The following is a 26,468-nucleotide window of genomic DNA, read 5'->3' as shown; positions in this document are numbered from 1 at the left end:
CACACCATATCAGGGTTCCTTCCAAAGGGGAGGTTTCAGGGGATATAGAGGGGGTCAATTCCCAAGGAGTAGGGGAAGATTCCAGACTCCAAAAACACCTCCACCTAAACAGTGACTTTCAAGTCACGCAACCCCTTCACTCACCACCAGTGGGGGGAAGACTAAGCCAATTCTACCAATCTTGGCAGCAGATTACAACAGACAATTGGGTATTAGCAATAATCCAACATGGCTATTGCATAGAATTCCACAAATTCCCACCAAACATCCCTCCCAAAACACGCAAAATGTCACCACAACATTTAGAACTTTTAGGACTAGAAGTTCAAGCACTACTGCAAAAGGATGCAATAGAGTTAGTACCAGTACAACAAAAAAACACAGGAGTTTACTCCCTGTACTTTCTAATTCCAAAAAAAGACAAAACATTAAGACCAATATTAGATCTCAGGACACTAAATACCTACATCATATCGGACCATTTTCACATGGTCACACTACAAGACATCATTCCACTGCTCAAACAGCAAGATTACATGACCACATTAGACCTAAAGGATGCGTACTTTCATATACCAATACACCCTTCTCACAGAAAGTACCTACGGTTCGTATTCAAAGGAATACATTACCAATTCAAAGTGTTGCCATTCGGAATAACAACTGCACCAAGAGTGTTCACAAAATGTCTAGCAGTAGTAGCAGCACACATCAGGAGACAACAGATACATGTGTTCCCTTACCTAGACGATTGGCTAATCAAGACCAACACAGTAAAAAAATGCGCAAACGACACCACATGTGTCATACAAACCCTTCACAAACTGGGGTTTTCCATCAACTATACAAAATCACACCTAGAACCGTGTCAGACACAACAATATCTAGGAGCAACCATCAACACATCAAAGGGAATTGCCACTCCAAGTCCACAAAGAGTGCAGGCATTCCACAAGGTAATAAGTGCTATGTTTCCAAACCAAAAGATACAAGCAAAATTTGTGCTAAAACTTCTAGGCATGATGTCATCATGCATAGCCATTGTCCCAAACGCAAGACTACACATGCGACCCTTACAACAGTGCCTAGCATCACAATGGTCACAGGCACAGGGTCAACTTCAAGATCTGGTGTTGGTAGACCGCCAAACATACCTCTCGCTTCTATGGTGGAACAGCAAAAATTTAAACAAAGGGCGGACATTTCAGGACCCAGTGCCTCAATACGTTATAACAACAGATGCTTCCATGACAGGGTGGGGAGCACACCTCAATCACCACAGCATTCAAGGACAATGGGATATACACCAAACAAAATTTCATATCAATTACCTAGAACTGTTAGCAGTATTTCTAGCGTTAAAAGCCTTTCAACCCATAATAACACACAAATATATTCTTGTCAAAACAGACAACATGACAACAATGTATTATTTAAACAAACAAGGAGGAACACACTCAACACAATTGTGCCTCCTAACACAAAAAATTTGGCAGTGGGCGATTCACAACAACATTCGCCTAATAGCACAATTTATTCCAGGAATACAAAACCAACTAGCAGACAACCTTTCGCGAGACCACCAACAAGTCCACGAATGGGAAATTCACCCCCAAGTTCTGAACAAGTACTTTCAAATTTGGGGAACACCCCAGATAGATTTGTTCGCAACAAAAGAAAACTCAAAATGCCAAAACTTCGCATCCAGGTACCCACACCGCGAATCACAAGGCAATGCTCTATGGATGAGTTGGTCAGGGATATTTGCATACGCTTTTCCCCCTCTCCCTCTCCTTCCATATCTAGTAAACAAGTTGAGTCAAAACCAACTCAAACTCATACTGATAGCACCCACATGGGCAAGACAACCTTGGTATACAACTCTACTAGACCTTTCACTAGTACCGCATGTCAAACTACCCAACAGACCAGATCTGTTAACACAACACAAACAACAGATCAGGCATCCAAACCCAGCATCATTGAATCTGGCAATTTGGCTCCTGAAATCCTAGAATTCGGACACTTAGACCTCACACAAGAATGCATGGAGGTCATAAACAAACTAGAAAATCTTCCACTAGACACTGCTATGCATCTAAGTGGAAAAGATTTGTTTACTACTGCCATGCCAATCAAATACAACCATTACATGCCTCTACGAAAGACATAGTAGGATACTTACTACATTTGCAAAAAGCAAATCTCGCTTTTTCATCTATAAAAATACACCTCGCAGCAATATCTGCTTACCTACAAACTACTCATTCATCGTCTCTATTTAGAATACCAGTTATTAAAGCATTCATGGAAGGGCTAAAAAGAATTATACCACCAAGAACACCACCAGTTCCTTCATGGAATCTTAACATCGTCTTAACAAGACTCATGGGTCCACCTTTCGAACCCATGCATTCCTGTGAAATGCAATATCTAACCTGGAAAGTCGCATTTCTCATTGCAATCACATCCCTCAGAAGAGTAAGTGAAATACAGGCATTTACCATACAAGAACCATTTATTCAAATACACAACAATAAAATAGTTCTAAGAACAAATCCAAAATTTCTGCCAAAAGTAATCTCACCATTCCATTTAAATCAAACAGTAGAATTGCCAGTGTTCTTCCCACAACCAAATTCCGTGTCTGAAAGGGCACTACATACATTAGACATCAAAAGAGCACTAATGTACTACATTGACAGAACAAAGCTAATCAGGAAAACAAAACAACTGTTCATAGCTTTTCAAAAACCACACATAGGAAATCCAATCTCTAAACAAGGCATTGCTAGATGGATAGTCAAATGTATTCAAACATGCTATCTTAAAGCCAAAAGAGAATTGCCTATTACACCAAAGGCACACTCAACCAGAAAGAAAGGTGCTACAATGGCCTTTCTAGGAAACATTCCTATGAGCGAAATATGTAAGGCTGCAACCTGGTCTACGCCTCATACGTTTACTAAACACTACTGTGTAGACGTACTAAATGCACAACAAGCTACAGTGGGCCAAGCTGTACTAAGAACATTATTCCAAACTACTTCAACTCCTACAGGCTAAACCACCGCTTTTAGGGGAGGTAACTGCTTTATAGTCTATGCCAAACATGTGTATCTGCAGCAACATATGCCATCGAACTGAAAATTTCACTTACCCAGTGTACATCTGTTCGTGGCATTAGTCGCTGCAGATTCACATGTACCCTCCCACCTCCCCGGGAAGCCTGTAGCCGTTTAGAAGTAGATCATAAATCTTAAACATCTGTACATTTGTAAATAATTATTATAAACTCTTAACGTACATACATATTCACTCCATTGCATGGGCACTATTTATAGCAAACAACTCCATCCTCACCCTCTGCGGGGAAAACAATCTAAGACTGAGTCGACGCCCATGCGCAATGGAGCCGAAGAGGGAGGAGTCCTTTGGTCCCGTGACCAAAAAAGACTTCTTCGAAGAAAAACAACTTGTAATACTCCGAGCCCAACACCAGGCAACGGACTGTGCCAAACATGTGAATCTGAAGCGACTAATGCCACGAACAGATGTACACTGGGTAAGTGACATTTTCATTCCTGCCTCCCCTATAATCCATCGAACCCATCTGGCCAGAGTTGCTACAGATACTGGACGAAAGGGTTTTTGTAAAGAAATTAGCAATTGCTCATGTATATCTCTGCGAAGTGCACAAGTACACACTTCATAAGCCTTAACATATTTGACAATGCTTAATTTCTGATGATGAGGAAAAGCTGGATAAGCTACACATCTAGAAGCTGTATTTGTACGGTTAGAAATAGTGAATAAAACCCCCGAAGGAGTAAATACTCTGCCTGCTAAATCCAAAGCCCGAACATCTGATACTCGTCAACAAGACAGAAGACAAAGCAACACAGTTAATTTTTTTGATAGCTGTTTAAGCGAAAGATCTTCATTACATGGCCAGGCTCTCAAAAATCATAAGACCACATCTACATCCCAGAGGCCGAGTATTTGGATTGGGGAGGTTTTACCATTCTAATACCACACATCAACTTACATATTAACAGATGTTCGCCTACAGGTTTCGCTTCTAAGTGAGGATGACCCGCTGAAATAGCAGATCTAAAATTTTTAATAGTTCTGTATGCTAGACCTTGAGAGGCCAAGTCGGAAAGAAAATTAGCAATCACACTAATATTTGTCCCCAAGGGATCAACACATTTGTACACCAATTAACCCATCTTTTCCATGAAGATTCATACCTCTTATGGGTGGAAGGGACCCAAGATTGGGATAAGAAGAACAAAGCTTTGTCCGAAACTCCTAGCACTTGCCATAGTCTCTGGAAATTACCCACGCCATGAGCACCATTGCCCTAGTATCCTCAGAGGATGTTGAGATCCCACTGTGTCCAGCAATAGACTTGGATCCCTGGGGATCGCTATAGGTTGTGCACAGGACATTGACATCGCAACTGGAAACCAAGGTTGAGCTTTCCAAATTGGCATCCCCAGAATCAATTCTGACTTCTGTCTCTTCGTCTGAGATAGTGCACTCTGAATCATGGAAAAAGGAGGAAATGCATAAAGAATCCACTTCTCCCATGATTGCAGAAATGCGTCTGTTCCCGACGCTAGAGGATCCGGCCTCCAACTGAAGAAGCGATCTAGTTGGGCATTAGGTCTCGAAGCAAATAGGTCCATTGAACAAGGGCCCCACTGAAGATTCAATTGTTGGAATACTAGAGGGTTGAGCTTCCAATTGCTGCCATCCCTGAGGAATCAAGAGTTCCAATCTGCTATCAGATTGGCATGACCCGGTAAATATTCTGCTGTCACCGAAATGTGGTGTTGAAGGCAAAACTGCCAGAACTCTTTAGCAATCTCCAACAGAACAGGAGATCTTGTCCCCCCAAGTCGAATGATATATTGAACCACCGAAATGTTGTCCATGCGTAGGAGGATGCAACATTTTGCTTGTCGAGGAGAAAGGGATCGGATTGCAAAAGCTCCTGCTAAGTGCTCTAGACAGTTTCAGTTCCTCTGTTGGCCATCGACCTCCTGTTTGAACTGAACCACAACGAGCCCCCCAGTCCCATCTGCTGGCATCGGACTCTATGAGCATCTTCGGGACTGATGCAAAGATGGCTCTGCCGTTCCACACGTCCATGTGTGCCAGCCACCAAGCTATTTCCTATCTGGCTTCCGCCGACAGGCCAATCTGTTCCGCATACGATAAGCCCCTACGAAGATGCAATATCTTCAGCCTCTGCAAGGCCCGGTAATGAAAAATTACTTGAATGGATGAGGCTAACAGACCCACCAGGCGTGCTAAGGTCTTCAATGATATAGTCGGAGAGACAAGGGCTCTCCTCAACTCTTTCTTGATGGAACTCTCTTTCTGGGAGCCAACAACAGTTGGGCTTTGACAGAATCTACCTGAAAGCCTAAGAACTCTATAACTCTGGACAGAATCATTACCGATTTGTCCGAGTTGATCAGAAAACCTAGATCCTGCAGGAGATGGACTGTCCAAGAGAGATGTAACAAGACTGACTTTTTTGTTTAGCCCATGATCAGAATGTCTTCCAGGTAAATAATGAGGTGAGCGCCCCTTTCACTGAGATATTGTACCACTGGTCTTAGAAGCTTGTTGAAACACCCAGGAGCGAAAGACAGCCCAAATGGAAGAACGGCAAATTCGTACCATTGATCTCGCCAATGGAATTGGAGATATCGATGATGGGGTTCTAATATAGGAACCGTAAGGTGTACGTCCTTGAGATCTAGACGCACTAGATAGTCTCCTTCTTGAAGAAGATCTCTTAAGAGATGGATACCTTCCATCTTGAAGTGACGATAAACTACCCAGGAGTTGAAGTCCTTTAGATTGAGTTCAAGACGTGAACAGCCTCCCTTCTTTTGCACCAGGAAAATAGAACTGAAAAATCGGATGGGTGAGGGCTTGATTTGATGATGGCACGTTTGTGAAGAAGGGCCTCTACCGCTGTGTCTTTGAAGGAACTCTCTAACTGGGGAAAAAAGAATGGGACGAGGAAAGGGTGTCTGTCGGGGAGAGGTGTAAAACTCCAGTTTGAACCCCTTCACAGTCTGTAGAACCCAGGGGTCTTGTGAAATGCGCTCCCAAGCCCTGACATGTTCTTTCAATCTAACCCCCACCCCCCACAGAAAAAACTCTGAGAATGGAATGATCCTCAGCTGTAGATGTTCCATTGGGGGAGTTGAAACCACCTTGGTTGTTCCCGAAACCACGACCTCTGCCTCTCTGAGGTCTAGTAGGGTAAAACCCTGTCCTAGGGTAAGAATTTTGGCCCTGTTGATTGTATCCTCCAGAGGTCTGGTAGAATCCACGGCCTGGCGCTCGACCCCCTATAGCGTCTGGCCCTGGCAAAAAGGCCCCTGCTGAACAACCTCTTCATTGAAGATTGGGCTTTGTCCGGTGCAGAAAAAGTGGCAACATATTTCCCCAAGTCCTTGACGAATTTGTCACCGAAGAGCAAACCATTCGCCAAAGAACCTGCTTCAATAGTGGTCAGTTCTGCTAATTTAGGATTAATTCTCATTAAAAACGAGCGTCTGAGCTCAGTAGACATGGCGTAATTAGCATTGCCTAACAAACAGATGCCCCTCTGTGCCCATTCTAACATAATTTGTGGATCCAGAGGAGTGTTAGATTCTTTAGCTTGGACTGCCAGTTCTAAAATCTTTGTTAGAGGACCAAATATGTCTAAAAGTTTGTCTTAACAGCTTTTCCAGGCTTGGTCTAAGCCCTTCTTGGGTCCTTAGAAAACTCTTTATGAAAGTAGCCATATTTGGATCGAGCTCAGGTGTCTCCGCCATCTTACCCAACAACGAAGGCCGTGGGCATTCAGAATGTAAAGTATTGCGTATGTCCCGATCAAAACCCTTTCTGATTCGGTCTTGTACAAAATGTGCTACCTCTGCACATGGGATCCACTCCGTGGATCACAGATGGATTATGTTTTCCGGGTCAAAAGATAAAGTGCGGGGAAACTAGTCACTCTCTTGTGTATTATGAGACAAACGGTTGCGTTTACCAGAAGGTTTGGGTTAATCTTAGTCTTGATCAGAACCTGAGGATAGGGAAATTGAGGAGGGATTCCCTTCTGTCTGAATACAGGATACTATCCCGGTCTCCAGGATGTTGAGGGCCGGAAAGGAACCATATTTGTGGTCTTTGATCACAGACGCAGCCATATGCACCAGGATCTCTGCAGATGAGGCTGGTCCCTTAAAGGCTCGTCAGGTAAAACCCACATCCAAACTCTGGCCATGCTGAGAGCCAGTTACAGGCAGTGAACACCCTCTCATTTCACGGTGACCAAATCTTGCAAGTGGTTGAATAAAGGGCTTTAAAGCCTTTATAAGAGCCTGATTTACTTAGTCTTGGATGTGATAGCCCAAGGCTTCCACCAATTTCTCCTCCATATGCTGTTCATCAGCTATTTCAGAAAGATCCTGTTCCTATTCATCTTCTTCGGCGTAGTACGCCATCACTCTATTGAGGATGAATGAAGGAGTTCAATGGGGGAGGAAAAATGCCCCCGCAGGAATAGACTCACAAGTGAGTTAATCAAAATATATATATGATATATATTCTATATAATGCAGGATAAAATGTAGAGGGAGCTCCTGTCAGTAACCCCAAGGCAAGGCCCAATAATGGTTACCCGCTCCGTCAGGCGTTCAGGGGGCTAAAATAATCTCTATATTACTAGAAAGGAAGTGCACGCACGATCGCGCAGCATCTCCTCCGATCTCTCTGAACTCTGCTGAGGAGATCGGGGAGACAGCATGCGCGAGGTGGGAAGTAGAAAGAGGACTGTTCCTCTACACCACGGTCATGGTCCAGGAGTCCAAAGGACTCCAAAGCTTTACAAATACGGGCAAAGCCCATTCAAATAACGTGCCTTGCACGGTGTCTGCCTGATCTAAAAACGGACTTTTTTGGTGAGCGCTAACACCGTAATCGACCGTAAAGGAAAATGATCGAGCGCGTGTAGCACAACAATGGTTTTGGAACACCAAGACACGCTTCAAAGCCCCGCTCCCAATCTACACTGCTAGTATGAGCAAAGGTGTAAAAAAATTACGTTTTAACAGAATAACCTGGAGGATCACTTATGTTTAGGCTGCAAGCAGCAAAGAAAGAGGAAGGACTGTGTTGGCAGAGATAGATATACAGGGAGCAGACCTGTGATTGGTGGACATTATGGACTACGGAGGTTCATGGGAAATGTAGTTTTTTTGGTAAAGTGTTTTGATTGGCTGCTGTTTGCCGTAAAGAGAGAAAAGCATAATCTGAAGCCTCCGGTCCTGACATAGAATCCCAAGTGCAGGTTATCAATAGATGGTGTCGAATTTTAGTGAATACTGATGTTTGTTACACCATAATGTCAGCAGATTTTAAGAATTACTATGATTTAAAATCCAAAAATTCAGATGTAATATTGAAGGGTTTTGACGGCAGATATGCTGATTTTCTGAGATTTTGTATAACCAACATAGCACTTATGGACAGGAAGATTAGTGGCAGGATTTATGTAGCAAATAAAGGATAACCTTTGTTAGACTTACTACACCAAGCTCCATTGGGCAAGCAACGTTTAATTGTAGTGGTGAATCCTGTAACAGAAACACACAATATAATTCCAAGTTATCTGGAGGTTCTTACAGACACGTTCTTAAAACTTTGAGGTTTCAAACGCGAAATGATTTTAAGGAGAAGTACTAAACCAAAAGTACAAAAAAATAATTGAAGAAACGAAATCCTTAGATGAGTTGGCACCTATAGTAGTGGTGCGGAAACATGATCAATCGATAGTGGTATGTATCGACTTTCGCAATCTGAATAACTCGATATCAGTAGGTACACATCTGTTGCCAAACATAAATGAAATGCTGACTATTGTAGGAAAGTCAAGATAGTATGCAGGTGATAAGCCTATAGTAGAAAACCATCAGATTGAATTATGCTCAACATCTGGCATCCTTTGTTCCATTCTTTATAGACACATAGCATTTAGGTTGGCATGTGCTTAATGAATTTTAGTGATTAATGCAAAAACTATTTGAGGATTTACCAGGGTATGCGATTTTCAAGATTATATCTAATTTGTTTTGCGAGCGAAGAATATGAACACAATAATATACCAGAGAAAAGTTTTCGAAATTTTGCATTTGAATTGTCTACCTATTTAAGATAAAAAGTGCAAATTCAAAGCGAGCAATGTAACTTACATAGGACACACTATTAACATACTGGGCATATACCCAAAACTAACCAAGATGACAACATTATTAAGGTCTTTGTTCCTTCTAACAAAGATGAAATAAGATCTATTTTGTGTGTAATCAAATTTTACTCTCTTTAAAAAAAAAAAAAAAAAAAAAAAAAAATCTGACAAAACACAAGATGAGAGAATTGTTAAAGAAGAGTAAGAAATTCAAATGGAATGAGAAATATTGACTCGACTTAGTGAATAAAAAATGACAACTTGAATTGGTTTCATCATTAGGAAATTTAAATGAAATTTAAATTTTGTGAATAAGACAAAGATAACTACCAATGCCGGTGCCTATGGATTAGGTCATGTTTTAAGGCAAATTCAAAATGGAGAATAAGTGTTCATTGCATATGCCCCATGTAAAACCTGGTATCCTCGTCGTGGTCTCCCCTAACCTTTTTTCCTTCTGACCTCCTGTTTCCTGATTTCACTTTTGCTGTCTTTAGGTCTCTGGGCACTTTACCATTGCTAACCAGTGTTAAAGTGCATGTGCCCTCTTCTTAAATCATGGTAAAATTGGCTTATCCACAGTTGGTGTATTTAATTTACGTATAAGTCCCTAGTAAAATGCACTACCTGTGCCCAGGGCCTGTAAATGAAATGCTACTGTTGGGCTTCCAGCACTGATAATGTCACCCACTTCAGTAGCTCTTTCAGCATGACTCAGGCTTGCCATTGCAGAGCTTTGGGTGTGGTTTTAAACTGACATGTCAACCTGGCAAGTTAACCCACTTGCCAAGCCCAAACCTTAGATTTTAATACTTATAAGTTACCTCCACAGTAGGCCCTGGTCAGCCCGAGGGCTGGGGAGCAGTGTATTAAAAAGTTGGGCATGTACTTTTTAGTTTTACATGTTTAGGTAGTTCTTTTTTCACTACAGCAAGGCCTATCCCTCCCATAGGTTAACTTCGGGGTTTCCTTTTCACATTTTGAAAAAATGTCCAGTTAGGAAGGGATGGGACCCCCAAGTTTGGTGTCTCTGAAATCACAAATAAAATTCCGAACTTATGGTGAAGTCTGATTTTAAATTGTAATTCTGAAAATGCCTCTTTAAAAAAGTTGGCATTTTCTTACTTTAACCATCTAGTGCCTTCTGCCTGTCTCTAAATACACTTCTGGGTGGGTGACTCCTGGGCTCTTGTGCATTCCCTACAGACAACCACACAAAAGGAAGCTTAGGTGTGACTAAGTGGCCAGCTGCATGTTGATGGGCCAACCTAGGCAGGATGAGAGGGAGAAGCTGACACATCTGAATGAGCTGTGATCTGATCCTACACAAAGGGCTGCATAAACCCTTGAGCCAGGAGGGGAAGGTCAGGGATTCTGTGCACTTCAAAGGCCTTTCTTTGAACCCCCACGCCCACCCACTTCAAAAGCACCACTGGGTACAAGACAAGACTTTTGACCCCACCATACCATTACACCTCTGGGCCTGAGGACATTGTGCCAGGAATACGCACTGCAGTGCTACTGAAGGGACTGTCACTCTGCTCAACTTCGCTGGACGTTGCTGGACTCCTGCTCTTCTCTGCCTGCCCTGCTGCCAGCTGCCCTCCTTGCCTGGGAATGAGATAGACTGGACCTGCATCTCTACATCTGCAGAACCAAAGTGACTCCAAGGGCTTGCTGGCTTGTCTCTTGTTCTGAAGTCTCAGGTACATCAAAATGCAACAGCCCCCAAACTTTGCTTGCTGCAAGTTTGCCCCGCCAAGAGTTGCCAATCCAGTCGTGGGCCCTTGAAAGTAGGTACAAAGCACTGCAACTGTAAAATCCACGCATTGCTGTTGATGCGTCGGTTAGAGTGATGCATCTCCCCTTGACACCAGTGCATTGCCACTGAGGTCAAAGACATTGCAACGTCAGATGCGTGGCTCGATGACGCATTGCCTCCTCTGTTACACGCTTCAGCCTGTCAACAGCACAACAAGGTACTTCTTTTTCAGTGGGACAAGGTTGGTCCCTGTATTCAACCCACACTCCATCGTGGTAGGCCTGACTTTTCAGATTTCATCTGGTCTAGCGCGACCAGATAGCTCCGGTTGGCGCTTTATGCTTTTACGCACTGCACTATATTGCATTGTAATCCTTAACTTCATTTCTCGACTTCTACTTAGTGTTTTTTTGTAGTTTTGGTTTTATTTCGTTCATGAAATTAAGCCCTATTTTTCTTACTAGGTGTGGTATTTTTTGTGTGATGTTTTGCTGTTTTAAGTGTTGCACAAATACTTTACACATTGCCTTTTAGGTTAAGCCTGCCTGCCTGCCTGTTTTGTGCCAAGCTACCAGAGGGTGAGCAAAGGTTAATTTACTGTGTGTATCTGACTTACCCTGCCTTGGATTTGAGTTCCTGCTTGGACAGGATGCATACCTCTGCCAACCAGAAACCCAATTTCTAACACCTCACATACTGTATCAAACACTTAACAGTGATATTGAAGTATATAGAAAGAAATGTTGGCTTTATTTTGGGCTTTAAAACATTTTAGAATGTTTGTGTGGGGAATACCATTCATTGTACAAATTAATCATAAACCGTTGATTCATATGTAGTACGCGAAAGTGTCTGATATGGTATCTCCTGAAATAATAAATTTTACCATGCAGTTTGTAGATGGCAATAACAACAAATGTGGTGATGCGTTGTCAAGAATTAAAATCAAGAACAATTGCTGTAATTGCATTAAAGATGACTTTAAAGAATATTGATGGGTGGCAGCCATTGAATGCATGGATACCATATCTGTAAAGGAATGGAAACCACCTGCTAAGGATGATTTGGTGTTAAGTTCTCTTAGTAAATGAGTGAGGGAAGGTTTTGAGAGATTTACTTGGATTAAAGGTGAATTAGGTGAAGGCCAATGGGGAATAAGAAGAGGGATGAAACTGATAACCCCAGTGAGTTTAAGAATAGAGTGAGAGAATTTGATTGTCAATGACATCTTAGAAGAAACAAAACAAAAAAGAACTGGAGAATTATTTTGGTAGCCAGGCATGGACAAACACATAGAGAAGGTAGTAAAAGAGTGTCATTTTATGTTCCAACAGTGGAAAACATAATAAAACAAGTAACTAACCATTATATGATTTATGGAAAACAGACAACAGTCCACAATTTTCGTTCTGCAGAATTCAAGGAATGTGTAACGAGTAGGAACATTCACCAAAACAGGACAGCTGTATGCAATCCCAGGGCCAATGGTCTTGTGGAGAGAGCGAATAGTGTTAAAAGAAGGTATTCAAATGGCTCGTGCCAGTTGTGTACCAGTTGTAGGTCATATAACACAACTGGTGTGGGTCTACATGGCCAGTTAGCGCTGCCTAATTGGATAGTCACCCTTTGAAATATTGAGTGGAAGGACACCTATACTGACGTGTACTTTGGGTAGTGTTTCCATGTCCGAATTTCCCAGAAGTCAAGTTGTAGAAAAAATAAATATAAAGGAGAAACGGGGATTATATAACAGGAATTTTGACAAAGCTTTGAAAGTGAAAAGTGAGAGTATACAGGAAGGCCAGATGGCTAAGATCGGGATACCATGGTTTGTTCCAAAAGGCAAAAATCTGTGTATTTTGAGAGGAAGAAAGAGAAAGATGTATATAAACAGAGTAGAGAGAGAGAAAGAGAGAGAGAAGTTGATTATAGTGGGGAAGAATTCAAGGTAGTCAGAAAGCAATAAGATATTTAAAGAGGTGAATGAGAGGCAATGGAGATAGAATGAGCGAGAGGAAAGGTGGAATGGTGCGGTAGTGAATTAATGGCGAGGAAAACAGAGATTTGGTGAGTAGAGAGAGCTTTGGGGTAGAGAAAGGTGAAGTGAGGGAGATGTGAGGTAGAGAGAGAAATGAGATGGAGAGTTGAAAGGGCGTGTTGTTGTAGAGAAAGGGCAGAGCCAGGTAGAGAGAGGTAATGTAGTAGATATATGGGGGGGAGAGATGAGATGAGGTGAGGTAAGGAAAGTGTGAGAGGTGAAGTAGATGGAGAAGAGATACAGGGAGGTCAGATGGAACACTAGTATTGAGATACAGAGGGAGGGATGAGCTGCAGATAGCTGGGCTAGAGAGGAGATTTAGAGTGAAAGATAGGGAGGTAGGCACAGAGACTGACCGAGGCAAAGTCATGAGAGTTGTAGAGAGATGAAGTTGAATTAAATATATTGGGAATATTAACAGACGGTTGAGGTAGACAAAACTGAGTTCAAGGAAGCTGAGATAGAGGGAGAGAATGTAGGTACATACAGCTGTGGAGATAGAGTGTGATTTACAAAGTGTGAGATAGTCGAGGTGAGTTGAAGTAAGGAGTGAGAAATGGCACTGAAGCAATATTTATTTATTTAATTTGCCACTAGCTGCCTGAGAGTGTGAGGGGTAAGGCTGGTCAGGCCAGGCCAGCCATGCACACTAAGGGCCAGATTTAGGTAGACTTTGAGTCCGTGCAAGTTGTCAAAAGTGACACAAACTGGTGCATACTGTTGATTTGGTATTTACTTTCCAGCACGAACCTTCATTGGCCTTCCCACACTACCTCCCATTTTGTTTTTATGCAACTCCCCCCTAACTACAAACCTTTGTAGACCGGGCTTTGGCCGAGGAAATCACTTCCTTGAGGCAGGTGCAAATTAGGAGAAATGTGTTTTTCTCCCAGTTTGCATGTATGCTGCACAGTACAGCACACATGCAAAGTGGGAAATGTTTTAAAGCTAGTCTAAGCATAGTTAGTCTGAACATAGTGGTTTGGACAGGAAGGCTACCCGCCCAGAACAAAACCTGTGCTAAACTCACTATGGTGCAAAGGTGTGCGCACCGAACAAAGCAGCAAAGTTTTGTGTCAACTCTTGGAAAGAAGGCAGCGCCATATCTTAGTTGTTTTCAGATGAGACTATATGAAGTAGGAAAAAACGCTGGCAGGCTGTTGGCATGACTGCAGTATAGGTATGAAAATTAACAGTGGGTAGTGGAGCCAATGCCGTCCGGACTCTGGGGCATCTTTACTATTGCTCTTGCTTTTGCCGAGTACTTTCAAATCTTACTTGAAACTAATGTTATCTGACACTGATATTGAGGAGTTCTTGCCAGACCTGCCTTGTCTCAAACTTGTCTGAAGATAGACTTGTTGGAAGCAGAAACTACAGTTGAAACTGCAGAAGCAGTCACCTAAATGCAGTTTTTCCAATTGTCTACCAATGGACCTTTTTGAAAGATTAGCAAGTAAATTGACTCTGCACCTTCTGTCAGTATTTAAGATCGTCTAGCCTTAGATGTACGTATAGCCACTGTATTAATCATTTGTAAACATACAAAACTTAAAACTACGTGTGCATCATGTAGGCCCATCTCCAGTCTAAAAGTAGAGATTAAGATACTTTACAAAATCTTGACCACTCAGTTGAGCAGTGTCGTAGAAGGCCTTAAACATCCCAACCAATCAGGGTTTATACTTAGAAGTGTGCGACTGAACCTTTGGTGCCTGTATGGCTGACCTGCATACACCAAAGGCTGCAGAACAAGTAGTGATCCTGCCCCTAGATGCAGCTCGGGCCTTTGATTTGGTTGAGTGGACATCTGTGTTTTCAGTCTTGTCTAAAAAGGGGTTGGACCATGTATTTACCTTATCTTAGTTTGTTGTATACTGAACCATAGCCACAAGTAAAGTGCTGTTGTTTCCCTTCATAGTGAACAGAGGCACTACACATGGGTTCCCCTTGTCTTCCATCATATTAAGTTTGGCGCTGGAGCCCTTCACATGCTGGGTCAGGGTGGAATTCACTAATTTGACGACTGAGGTAGGATGATATATGGGATGAGCAAAAGTCACTTTATTCTGATGGCATGGCAGTCTACATTGTTGAAAATGAGTCTACTATATACCGACTGCTAGAGCTTTTTAGTATTTTTGGGTAATCATATGATTTGGAATTAATTGAAGCAAGTCTGTATTCTATTCCTGGGCTCCTTGCCCCCAGCCGTGGTTTCAGTAGCTATACACTGAAAAGGTTTTATGTACTTAGATCTCTATCGCCTGTGACAAAAAATAATTTTTTGCTCTCCATCTCATGGGCATATTACAGTATCAGAATTTACTCCTAAAAGATTTGAATGTACCTCTCAGCTGTGTATATCCTGTGTCTATAGAGGTCACTAAACGGGCTGACCAAAGGTCCCTTGTGTAATAATTGAACACACATATCTCAATCAGTGTTGTCTTGATCCAATACTTCCTACAAATGGATACATCTGACGAGGTACCCAAAAAATCCATATGGCAAGCTATGCACACACACTAAAGGGCCAGCACAATCCATATGCCATAGGTCCATCATTTGTGCATAATGATTTTAGCAAAATCAAGTCAAATACCTCATATCCCAAAACATCAGTTACTAAGGGCCACACAAGCCACTGGTCCAAACAAGAAACCGAGATAGCCAATACTTCATTTAATCACACTTCTTGCTCCTAATATCAGTAAAGCCACTGTGCTAATTCTCACCTCCCTCATGGCCAACCTCCGCCATGAATCCAAGGTACTCAATCCTTAAAATGATCAAATTACACTGCTGTAGTGAAAGAAAGTCTCACTGCACTAAATCTCACCTCTTGCTGGACTAGCCACTGCTGTGGATGGCAGTAGCTCTAGGCTTACTATCGGAGTAGCACCACTCTCGCTTGTTTGAATAATCAGAGTTGAACGACACTCGCAAAGCTGCTCTGTACTTATTTCCCCCAGTGGTGTCCTGAAGATTAGACTGCTAACCCTGACAGCCATCTTCAGTGGACCACGTCCACAGTATATTTTATTATACATTTTGCAAAGAGACCTACGCAAATTAACCTGTGGGTCGAAATGTCAACATTGGAGTGGAGATTGTCCATTGTGGAATAATTATGTATTTACCTAATTACCTATTCTTGAATCAGTAATAATACTGGGCTTTATACTGAAGTCGTAGACACCCATATTGTATATATGCATCATATTTTAATGATTTCACCATTGCACTTTTGAGCACTTTTTGTATGAATAATAAATTATGAATAAAGTAAATGATAAAGTTTGTCATGTAATTTAATGTCATGGGTTATCAGAATTGAGATCCACAGAACCATTTGTTTTGTGTTTCAATATACAAAGGTTTTGTTGTTTCGGCAGACGGGGGTTTCGGTCCTCTGTATTTTTCAATATTAAAGACTAGCCGATGGTCTGCAAGGACTAAGGTTTGTGGAGTGGTATTACTGATATTTACATGTCTGGCATACTTGGTACTAGGTAATAGGCAAAGGAAACCTTATCCTATATGGAGAAGTATATTAAAAAAATAGTTGAAGGCCCTTTTCTTTTAAGACCATGGACTAGTTCAGCACAGAACAGTTCCAAAACTGATTTAGATAAACTTAAAAAGCTTGAAAGGAAAGCAGTAGGTATTGAACTAAATGGTAAACTTCTTACCTAATATTTAAAACTGATATTCCCCTAGATCAGTGTTTTCCAACCTGTTGTCCAGGGACCCCTGGGCGTCCACAAATCATACTTAGGGGAGGGCGCAACTGCTTAGAAAATGAAGATAAATAAAGGGTATATAAATAAAAAGTTCTATAAATGTGAAGGAATTTAAATTTGGAGGCTAAAAATTAAGTTGGTGTCCTCATTTTGATTCTTTGAAGCAGTGCAAGGGCATCAACCAGGATGTAGTATGGACAACTAGTGGCCACAATTTAATTTTGAAAAGATCTAACCTTCCCATTGATTATTTTTATTTTTTTAATTTGGTTAATTATTATATTTGTGAATTAAATAAATTATTAAATATTTTCTGTATTTGTTTGAAAAAAAAGCTTGTCAAATAATGACATAATGGGGCCCCCAGATTCTAATAGTGATTCATTGGGGCCCCTTGGGTTCGAGTAGTGATTAAGTGGGGGTCCACTGTAGTCAAAAGATTGAGAACCACTGCCCTAGACATTCCCACCATCTTCGTGCATGGCAACAAATTTAGAAAGAATGCCTACAACCAATGGAAGCTTTTCGGAGGGTTCCTGCTTTAAACCAATGCTATTGGACTGCAATAAAAACATTGACAAAGCCAAACCAGCTCTGGCACATGTGAGAGCTGTTTGGTTTTGTCAGTTTGTTTTTTGTGAACGGACAGGAGAGGCGGGGCAGGCAACACAGGTCGGGGGGATACTTAAGCTGCAGCTTAAGTAAACAATTAAAAGCAAAAATATAGTTAGGCATAAAAAGAGCACTATGGTGGCCAGCGTTGGCCACCTCATAGTGCGTCTTATGTTTTGAGGACACCCCAACATGGACAGTGGGAGGAAGCGAGCAACATGGCAACCCAAGCTATTTAAAAAAAAAAAAAAAAAAAGATTACCTCTGAAAGCACGAAGCCAATGGAAGAACATTAATAGAGAAACCAATAAGTGTCTGGTCCATGCTCCATGCAAAAGACAAACAAACGAAGACTAAGTTAAGCCGGCATGCACTGGCTAGTGAGAAGTAAGGAAATGAGTCTGATGATGAAGACAGCCAATAGTAAGTAATGCGCAAGCTTTAAGGCCTGTGTAAGTAACCAAAAGGTCTCACACATGACAGCTTATGCACTGTCTCAGGCAAGACCTAAATATAGGCTTATGAAATTGCCTGAAAACACCTGCACTAGTATTGGCATGGCAGCTTACAAACACGTCCTGATGAAATACATTCCCCATTAGATAGTGACCTCCTCAAAGAGGGCAAGTAACTGGAGGGATTTAACTAATGGAATTACACTTGAATCTGCAAGTTTGGAAATGTCTGGAACCAAACTGGAATGGTATCCACATCTCAAAAAGAAATACAAATTGTCAAAAATTGAGGAGTTACGGTACCTGCAACATAGACATATACTGACTGTCCACGTTCAGAGTAACAGTAGCTACAAGTTAGAAAAGAGAATCCTGCCACAGCCATTTTACAAAAATTGAATATCCTACACATATAAAAGGTTAATCAGTAATTTACCAAACACACTTAGTAAACTTACTGAAAAATGGATAGCTAATCTTGGCTCACTGGAGGACTCTGACTGGGAGCAGACCCTGCAATGGCAGACAGGATACCATGAAGTGGGGATTCAGGCTAATCCAAAGTAGGATTTTTCTATATACAAATTCAGATGGTACATTCAGCAGGACTAACTCTGATCACTGCCTCAGTATGCAGACAGATACCTTCTGTAACTTTTGGGCGTGTCCCCTCTTAGTCCTTTAGGACATGATCAAGAGTGGTCAGGAATAGATAGTGAAACTGTTCATATGGAAAGATTGCTAAATCCTCTTATTGAGCATGTGATGTCACGTCGTACCATCAGCTAAATAATCTAACCCCGATTGTCGTGAGACATAATATTTCCTGGTTTTGTGAGGATGCAGCACACTTCCTCCTCCACCCTCTTCCAAAGATAAAAGCATAGATGAGGACATGGACTGGTGCATGGGCGCAGAGAAAACTATATTTCTTTGGCATGGGTTTTCCAATGAATTACAAAAATATTTGAGACCTTTGGGAAGAATACCGTGGCCTAAACTGGCACTTTGCTCGGTAGGTGAGGGTAGTGAGCACCTTCCTCCTTGCTTAAGACACTGTAGAACTGTGAAAGTTGACATGCTGTCCTGCACATGGTCTGATAGTCTGGATGCAATATTGCTGTGAAAATAAAGTGTTTTCCCACTATGAAGTTAGGGTTCTGTTTACTTTCTGTATTGAGCTCACGCTACTTACTCTGCATCATGGACAATGGCAAACTTTGTTGTTTCGGTTTCTGGAAGAAAAAAAACTTTTATTAAAAAATTTAAAATTCCACAATTATAGGATAACTATTACACTGCTTTCAGAAATTGGGAACTCTCACACTTATCGAGAACTGTATCGCTGCCTGGTGGATGAAAGTGGTGCTGAAGAAATTGCCTAGAAGTAAAACCCTAGAAGTAAAACACTGTCTTACTCCAACTAACCTTGATCACAACAGAATTGTAGGGAGTGCCTTAAAAATGTCATTGTGACTTACGTGTGTTTCTCAATTGAATTTCTAATTCGTATAATTGTGTTATTTTAACACTTTGTGCTGAGTCTGTAATTTGAATGTTTAATGATTAAATAGCTTTGTCATGTGATTTTTGCATTTAAGCATAGGGCAGAATTTTAAAATATGAATTTTGTTTCTATATTGAAATAAACCTTTCATAGGATTTAGATTTCAGTTGAGGAAAATGTTTTGACATGTTGCATTTCTGTGTTTTTTTTTTAGGCTGATGTTTCCTGTGGCTGGTGGTATCGGCCCTCCTCAAGGTGCGTGTACATGCCTGAAACCATTCTCTCTTTAGTACTGTCCTGCATGTTTTTACTTTTAACATCACATGGCTTCCTGCCCAGGATTTGAGTCTAGCAGACTGTGCAGAGTTGATGACCAGAGTTAGTACTTCAAACAATAGTCTTGTTTTATCTACATTGCACTGTAAGTTGTTCTTAGCGGTTACTCACCGCCCTAAGATGCAAAAACCAAAAAGAAGAACCCTTTCAATAGTAGCAAAGGGGCATGAGTATTTAAAACAAGCAAGAAAACGATATTCCTTACTAAAAAAAAAAAAAAAATGTCTATGATTGAAAGGTTGGGTGTGGCTGAGCCAGATTAAAAGCACAAATCAATTTTTTTTTAATGAAAATGTCATTTAGTATTGCATGAAAACTACCAAAATCATATCCTGATTGAAACTTTTCATATAAAAGTACATTGAAACTTTCTAGAGCCCACGAATTCTCCTGTTGCTACATAAGAGAAAATCAAATAACCTAAGCATGTGTATTTATCACTATTCCAATCGAGCGCTGTATAAACTTATCTTAGAGGGCTTGTGACAGTTTAGTTTATCTGCTTACTACTGTTTTTTGCAAACTGTAATCTGGTGTTGTGATGTGCAGAGGAATTTATGGAAAACAAAGTCCACATGGATGTATCCCTGAAGTGATAATGGAACCTTTTTTTATATAAGGCACAGTTGTCTGTTGTAGTTACTAGGTAAAAAAACACAAATCTGTGTGGATTTGTACTGGCGAACGCAAACAATCAAAATGGCTACAACTTGTATGTAATGTCTACCTTGCATGATGTTTACAGTTCATGGTGGTTTGAGGTAGCCACTATAGCTCTACGTTGTGTTCTAATGTAGAGGGTGAAAAGTCAAAATAGTTTGCTGGAGTTCGGTGGACATAGAGAAATGCTAAGGAAAAGACATGAGACAAACTCCTAGCTCACTTCCTCATATTGACCTGTCTCAGAATCTCAGCAATTTTCTTTCATGACTTGCCTGTGGTTTGTTTTGTAGGTTAATACTTTGTGATTGTTGACAGCAGGCTTAGAGACAAACAAGTGATTAGCATTTGACTAATGTTTTCTTGAGGACAAAAATACAATTATTTATTTGTAGGCATTTTCAGTAAGGCCATATATCATTTATTTTTCTTCACTCGCCAGGTGCAAAGAGTATATCAAATGTAACATCATTTTGGAAATTAGCTGCAGTTGTCATAAGCCAGTGCTTGTAGTAGCTTTAGACAAGCGTTTTATGTTTTGAAAAAGGAAGGGGACCAGCATTTTAGGGGTGCAGCCTTCCCTGCTTGCTGAGGCATTGCTCTTCTCACATATCTTCCCATAAGCATAGAGGACAGCCCTTCTGTTGCCTTGATCTCATTGGAAGGCTTTGCTCACATTGATTCCATTGTCCACAATATACATTAAATCCAATGGCAGTCGTTGTCTCATGTCTCCCTTCTCGTACTCCAGCCATCTCTCTCCCTCTCATAGTTTGTAGCCTTTCTTCTGCACCCCCTTATGTTAATCTCTTTTTCCATCTGTTGAACACTGGCCAGTCCTTTTCACCTTTGTCAGCTGTGGACATAGATCTGTCCTGGGAGAGATGATGGCACTAACACTTGCTTTTCTTGGTACAAAGGATGACTTTGATCTCTCAACATCCAAATGGGTTGTATATAATGTGGCTTGATGGTATCTGGGTGAGATACAAAGTGGAGATAAGGTATGGATTGGCTCATGGCCATGGAAAAACCGATTTATGAGGTTAGGGGTGCATGTCGAAAATGATATGGTTGCCATGGAAGGATGCTTAGGTAGGTCAGGGGTTTGGAATTCCTATAGCCCGCCACCCAGGACCTATTGTTTGAGGTCAAGGACAACAAGTTTTCAGGTTTATTTTGTACTTTGGACAAGTAGGCCCAATCACTTGCAGCACAAACCCTGTGGGCAAACCCTGTGGCTGTCAGTTTACAGTACCCCATTATGAATCAGAGAAGGGCTTTGTTTGCAGCAAAGGTAATATTTGTGCCCATATGTTAATGCTGTTCGAACTTGTATTCATGGTTTATTAATGCAAAGTCTTTATTTTTAGGGTGACCACTGTAAAAAAATGTTGTAAGATTGGATTGCACTACTGACAGTGGTTCCGATATAAAAATGTGTGCACACATTTGCAAAGAGTAACAATATTAGGCTACATATAGTGCTCCAAGCAGGCCCTGTGGTTTGATGCAAATATTTGCAGGAGTTTGAAAACAAGATTCGTGATCTTTGCTTTCAAAATAAAATGTTCACAGAAAACGCAAGTAGGAAAAAAAAGGTTTTGCTAAACTACAGTGACATTTAGCCCCCATTTCTTTGAAGCATCGTTCAGTAAAATGTATTGATGCATGCTAATATTTCCCAAAACAATGTTAATAATGGAAACATCAGTGTAATCAGTTCCAACAAGATTATGGGAAACATGAAATAAACAAGCATTGGCTAAGCCAATAGTTCTGATATTGGTGGTCAGCCTTTTGTTTTTGTCATTGTGTCTTGTTTTGATATGGTTTTTGTAAAATTGGATTGTTGTGGGAGCTGCTGGACCCTCACCATCATAATAAACATTGGCAAAAGCAAAAATATTTTTCATCTCAAAAAGCACAACTTGCCACAGTAATTCAGGGCACTGAACAAAACTACTTTATGTGCCAATACGCTCCTTCTGGAAGAGCAGACTGCTGCAACTCACAGTAAAGCTAGCAGATAAATAGATAGATAGAGAGAGAGAGAATTCAAATAAAAGACAGGCCCAAATTCTTAAAGAAAATCACAAAGGTGCACCCATGTTACTTGTCCGTGCATTAGTGCAGAGGAACGGCTTTCATAAATTCACAAGAATTTACAGAAGTAGGCCAGGAAATCATACTGCTAGAAAATATATTTGTGAACTATTTTTAGCACAAGCAAATATGCATGTGTAGATTTGCCCATGCGCAAATCTTTTGAGTGTTTACAAATTGCCTTTCCTTCAACCACTTTTTCCCAACCGTGGAAGAAGTTTTACTTCTGCCCTTGTCAGGAGTAAATTTCTAGCCTTTCTCTGTTTGGGAAAATATTAGAGAAGAGCTAATGAAAGCCCCTAAAACATGCAAGATTGTAAGTTTGTTCAGATTCAAACGGGCATTCCAACCCTGGAACTATTGCTTACCCCTATCTTCTGCCCCTGTATGTCGATCTGTTGAAAGGTGGCAAAATAAGGGAATTGCTAGTATTCAAACCTTGCAATAGTATGAGCCCTGCCATAATCAGAGAGGCTATTTTCCAAGCTCATGTATAATCAGATTGCTGCCATAATTTGTCACCGCACTACATGGCACCAAAGGGACAAATGTTTTTTTTTATTTTTATTTTTTTTACAGGGTGAGTACATTTATGAAGCAATGTGTCCCATGGACAAGTAGACATTTTATAAAATTCCACACCCCTCTGGATGTTTTTAAGGCCGGATATAAGTGTTTATAGGTTTGAAGCTTGACTAATACCTCGTTTTAATTACTAATATAGAGGTTTGCTGATGGTTTACAACAGTGATAGATGTAAAGGAAGATTACTACATATAAGTATCCACTTTCCAATGACCCCACTCTCTGCCCTGATTCTCAGTGTAAGGCATTATGGGGGTTATTCTAACTTTGGAGGAGTGTTAATCCGTCCCAAAAGTGACGGATATACCACCAGCCGTATTACGAGTTCCATAGGATATAATGGACTTGTAATACGGCTGGTGGTAAATCCGTCACTTTTCTGTCACTTTTGGGACGGATTAACACCTCCTCCAAAGTTAGAATAACCCCCTATGTTTTTAGAAGTGCCATTCTATTTTTACTTTCCCTCCATTGATTTTGGGGTCTTCTCTTATCTCCTCTGATTTGTACTTTAGAAAACTCCCTCACCCACCCTTATAATCAAACCTCGGAGTACAGCTCTTCTCACCTTTAAAAAGCATAGCTAACAGTACATCTCCTTTTCTAACATTACATGGGATTGTCTCTTCTCTCAGCCCTGTAGGTAAAGGCTTTTCCCTCTACTTGTCCAGTCAAATCTCAGCACTGCCTTTCGCAAGTCCCCTCCATTTAGGAGGCATGACTTCACAGAACTTGCAAGACTGTTGATATAGGACTAAAGAACCCCTCTAAAACAGAATGCTCTAAATTGTCCAAAACAGTTGTTGCCCAATTGCATGTGTCAACAGATTTTCTTGATAAATTAACAATTTAAGGGGCCAAGTGTTAAAGTGATGATTGATATTTATACATTTTTGATCCAGGTATGATGCCCATGCAGCAGCAGCAGCAGCAGGGATATCCAATGGTATCGGTAATGTCTCCAGGCATGCAGGGCATGATGCAAATGAACTTTGGACCACAGATACCTCCAGGATCCATGACCATGCAGGTACATCCATCGTTATGTCTGTTGGACTATACGTTTACAATTTTTAGTTGCACTTAACCCACAATTCTGTGGTAGCACTGTCAGTTTCCATTCATCAAAATACTAATGATCCTGCAGTGAATATGCTCAGCATTATGTGCCACTTAGAAGTTGGAGAATTAATGATATTCCCTGCCTCTCTTCCATGTTCTATTACATTTCCATTGGCTTTATAGTAAGTAAAGTAAACTTTATTTTTGTGCTGTTTTGAAGTCCTCCCTATGTACTGTTCTGTGTAATGGTGTGTATTGTTAATCTGATAAGTGCAATGTTGTGGATCTGTAAAAATGAATAGCTTCCATGTTTCAAAGACGTTCTCCATACAGTTTTATAGACGCTAAATGCACCATTGTGATTATGTCAAAGTGCAGATAACATAACATTCACATTTATATTGCTTTGAGCACTGTTAATGAACATATTGTACTTACTTTGCTATGTCTAGTGTTAATTGGTTATTTAAATAGTGCCAAAGAGATACTCCGTTATGATGGTGATATGTAATCACTTATTGCAGTAGGCATGTTTCAGCAATATATTGTAATAGCATGGAGAGTTATGAAAGGCTCCGATGTGCAGATACGTAGGCAGGTGCGATTTATCAAGCCTAATGCCTCTATCCATTGTTTATGACATTTTATATAAAGCACTGTTTAAAAGAATGTTTTACAAGCTTCACATATCTATATTACACTATTAAAACCTTTGTTAACAGGGTGGCATGCAAATGGGACCCATGCAGGCTGGAGGTATGCCCTACATGGGACAGAGTCCTTACATGAGGATGCGCCAGCCAGCCCCTCAGTACTCCCAAGATATGCAGAAGCAGTTTGCAGAAGAGCAGCAGTAAGTACTATTTGGCAATAATGTTATGAAACTCCCCCTACTTGCTTTTATTGTTTTCATGCCTTTTCTTTCAAATTGGAGCTAGGATCTTCTAGTTATGACGTTTTGTTGAATGCGGTAGGGCGTGAGCAGGGAAATATGTTATTTCCACACTACACCAACATCACTACTCCTTCCTACATATTTGTGTTCTAAGTAAGCAGTATGATACATAGCAAATGTTGTTGAATATGATCTAAAAACATTGTTTGATTGTTCCATTTCCTGGGGATATGATTGATGTACTTGTTTCTAAAGTTACGGCTTGCATACGTTTCCCTATTTGGTGGCCCTTGGTTGATTTGTCCGGCCTCTAATCCTTTGTTGTCAGTTTAATAGCAGCGTGAGAAACAAAGGTCATGATAACCCAGTCTTTGCTGTGTGCATGAGCAACACATCAGCCATATCTGTTTTGAAAATGTGCTTTCCTAAACAATTACCAGTTGGCAAATCTGTGAATTTAGATTTAGGATCTGATAGCTTCTCCAGCTTGATCATGCTTTACCTTCTCTTGACTTGCAGTTTCCATGATCTTCACATTACCAATTCGACCTATATGGTAATGTTCCACTGAGTCTTTCCTGGGCTTTTTTAAAACCCTTTTAATGATTTATCTCCAATAAATCTGCTGCAAGACTGTTCAGCCGATGCATGATGTTCACATTACCCTTGCCCACACCATACAAATATGCATCTATGTCTATTATTGGTCTTTTAAAATCATAACTTCTTATAGCTCCTGGTTAATCCATCAAATCTGTCTTGAATCACAGTCTCCTGTTCTGTGTGTACGTTTCCACTTCACAGTATTTGTTTTTTTGTGTTTATTGTATTTTACAATCGGAGTGCTTGTGGTCAATAAGTAGGAACACTACTCTGAATGAGACCTCACAGATGTTGCATGCAGAGACAGTACAACTCCCTTCTCGACTGGCTGCATTATGTTCCTTGCACTTCTTACATCAGTATCTCATTGTGTAGCCCAGCGGTTCTTAACCTTTTGACTTCTGAGGAACTCCACTGAATCCTTAGAAGCCCTGAACCCCCCGGCCTAAACAATTTCTACGATTTGAACTGCAAAACAATACACAAAAATATAGAAAGAAGTATACACCAAACAAATTCTCAAACAGTGAAATATTTCACAATCAAATATAAAGAAGTTTTTTAAGTTTTCTTCTTTATTTGTGTATACCGTACAATTTTAATTTATTTTTTATTTAATTTTGTGACCACAGTTGTGGACCTCCAGGTGTCTTCAGACCACAATTTTTAAGAACCACTGGTGTAGGCAATTCGAATATAATCCAGTGTAGGAAGTTGGCTCTGTATGTGCTATTTCAAAGTAAGGAATAGCATGCACAGAGTCCAAGGGTTCCCCTTAGAGGTAAAATAGTGGTAAAAATAGATAATACTAATGCTCTATTTTGTGGTAGTGT

General features: G+C 40.7%; 1 protein-coding gene across 9 annotated transcripts in view; it reads left to right on the top strand.

The window, feature by feature from the left end:
* The window catches only part of SYNRG (synergin gamma), a 361,082-nt gene that overhangs the window by 25,162 nt on the left and 309,452 nt on the right, over positions 1 to 26,468 (top strand). For 8 of the 9 annotated variants that reach the window (XM_069226579.1, XM_069226585.1, XM_069226584.1 and 5 more), the window contains 3 exons: positions 19,603 to 19,643; positions 23,978 to 24,105; positions 24,860 to 24,990. In XM_069226579.1, the coding sequence (XP_069082680.1) occupies positions 19,603 to 19,643; positions 23,978 to 24,105; positions 24,860 to 24,990 (300 nt within the window). Of the gene's footprint in view, positions 1 to 11,568; positions 11,609 to 19,602; positions 19,644 to 23,977; positions 24,106 to 24,859; positions 24,991 to 26,468 lie in introns of those variants that run through there. The other variant, XM_069226583.1, reaches the window with a different exon arrangement.

This window comes from Pleurodeles waltl, chromosome 3_2 (assembly GCF_031143425.1).
Source record: "Pleurodeles waltl isolate 20211129_DDA chromosome 3_2, aPleWal1.hap1.20221129, whole genome shotgun sequence".
NCBI classification, from domain to species: Eukaryota; Metazoa; Chordata; class Amphibia; order Caudata; family Salamandridae; genus Pleurodeles; species Pleurodeles waltl.
Note: the sequence above shows the minus strand (reverse complement) of the source record. Positions and strands in the feature narration are given on the sequence as shown.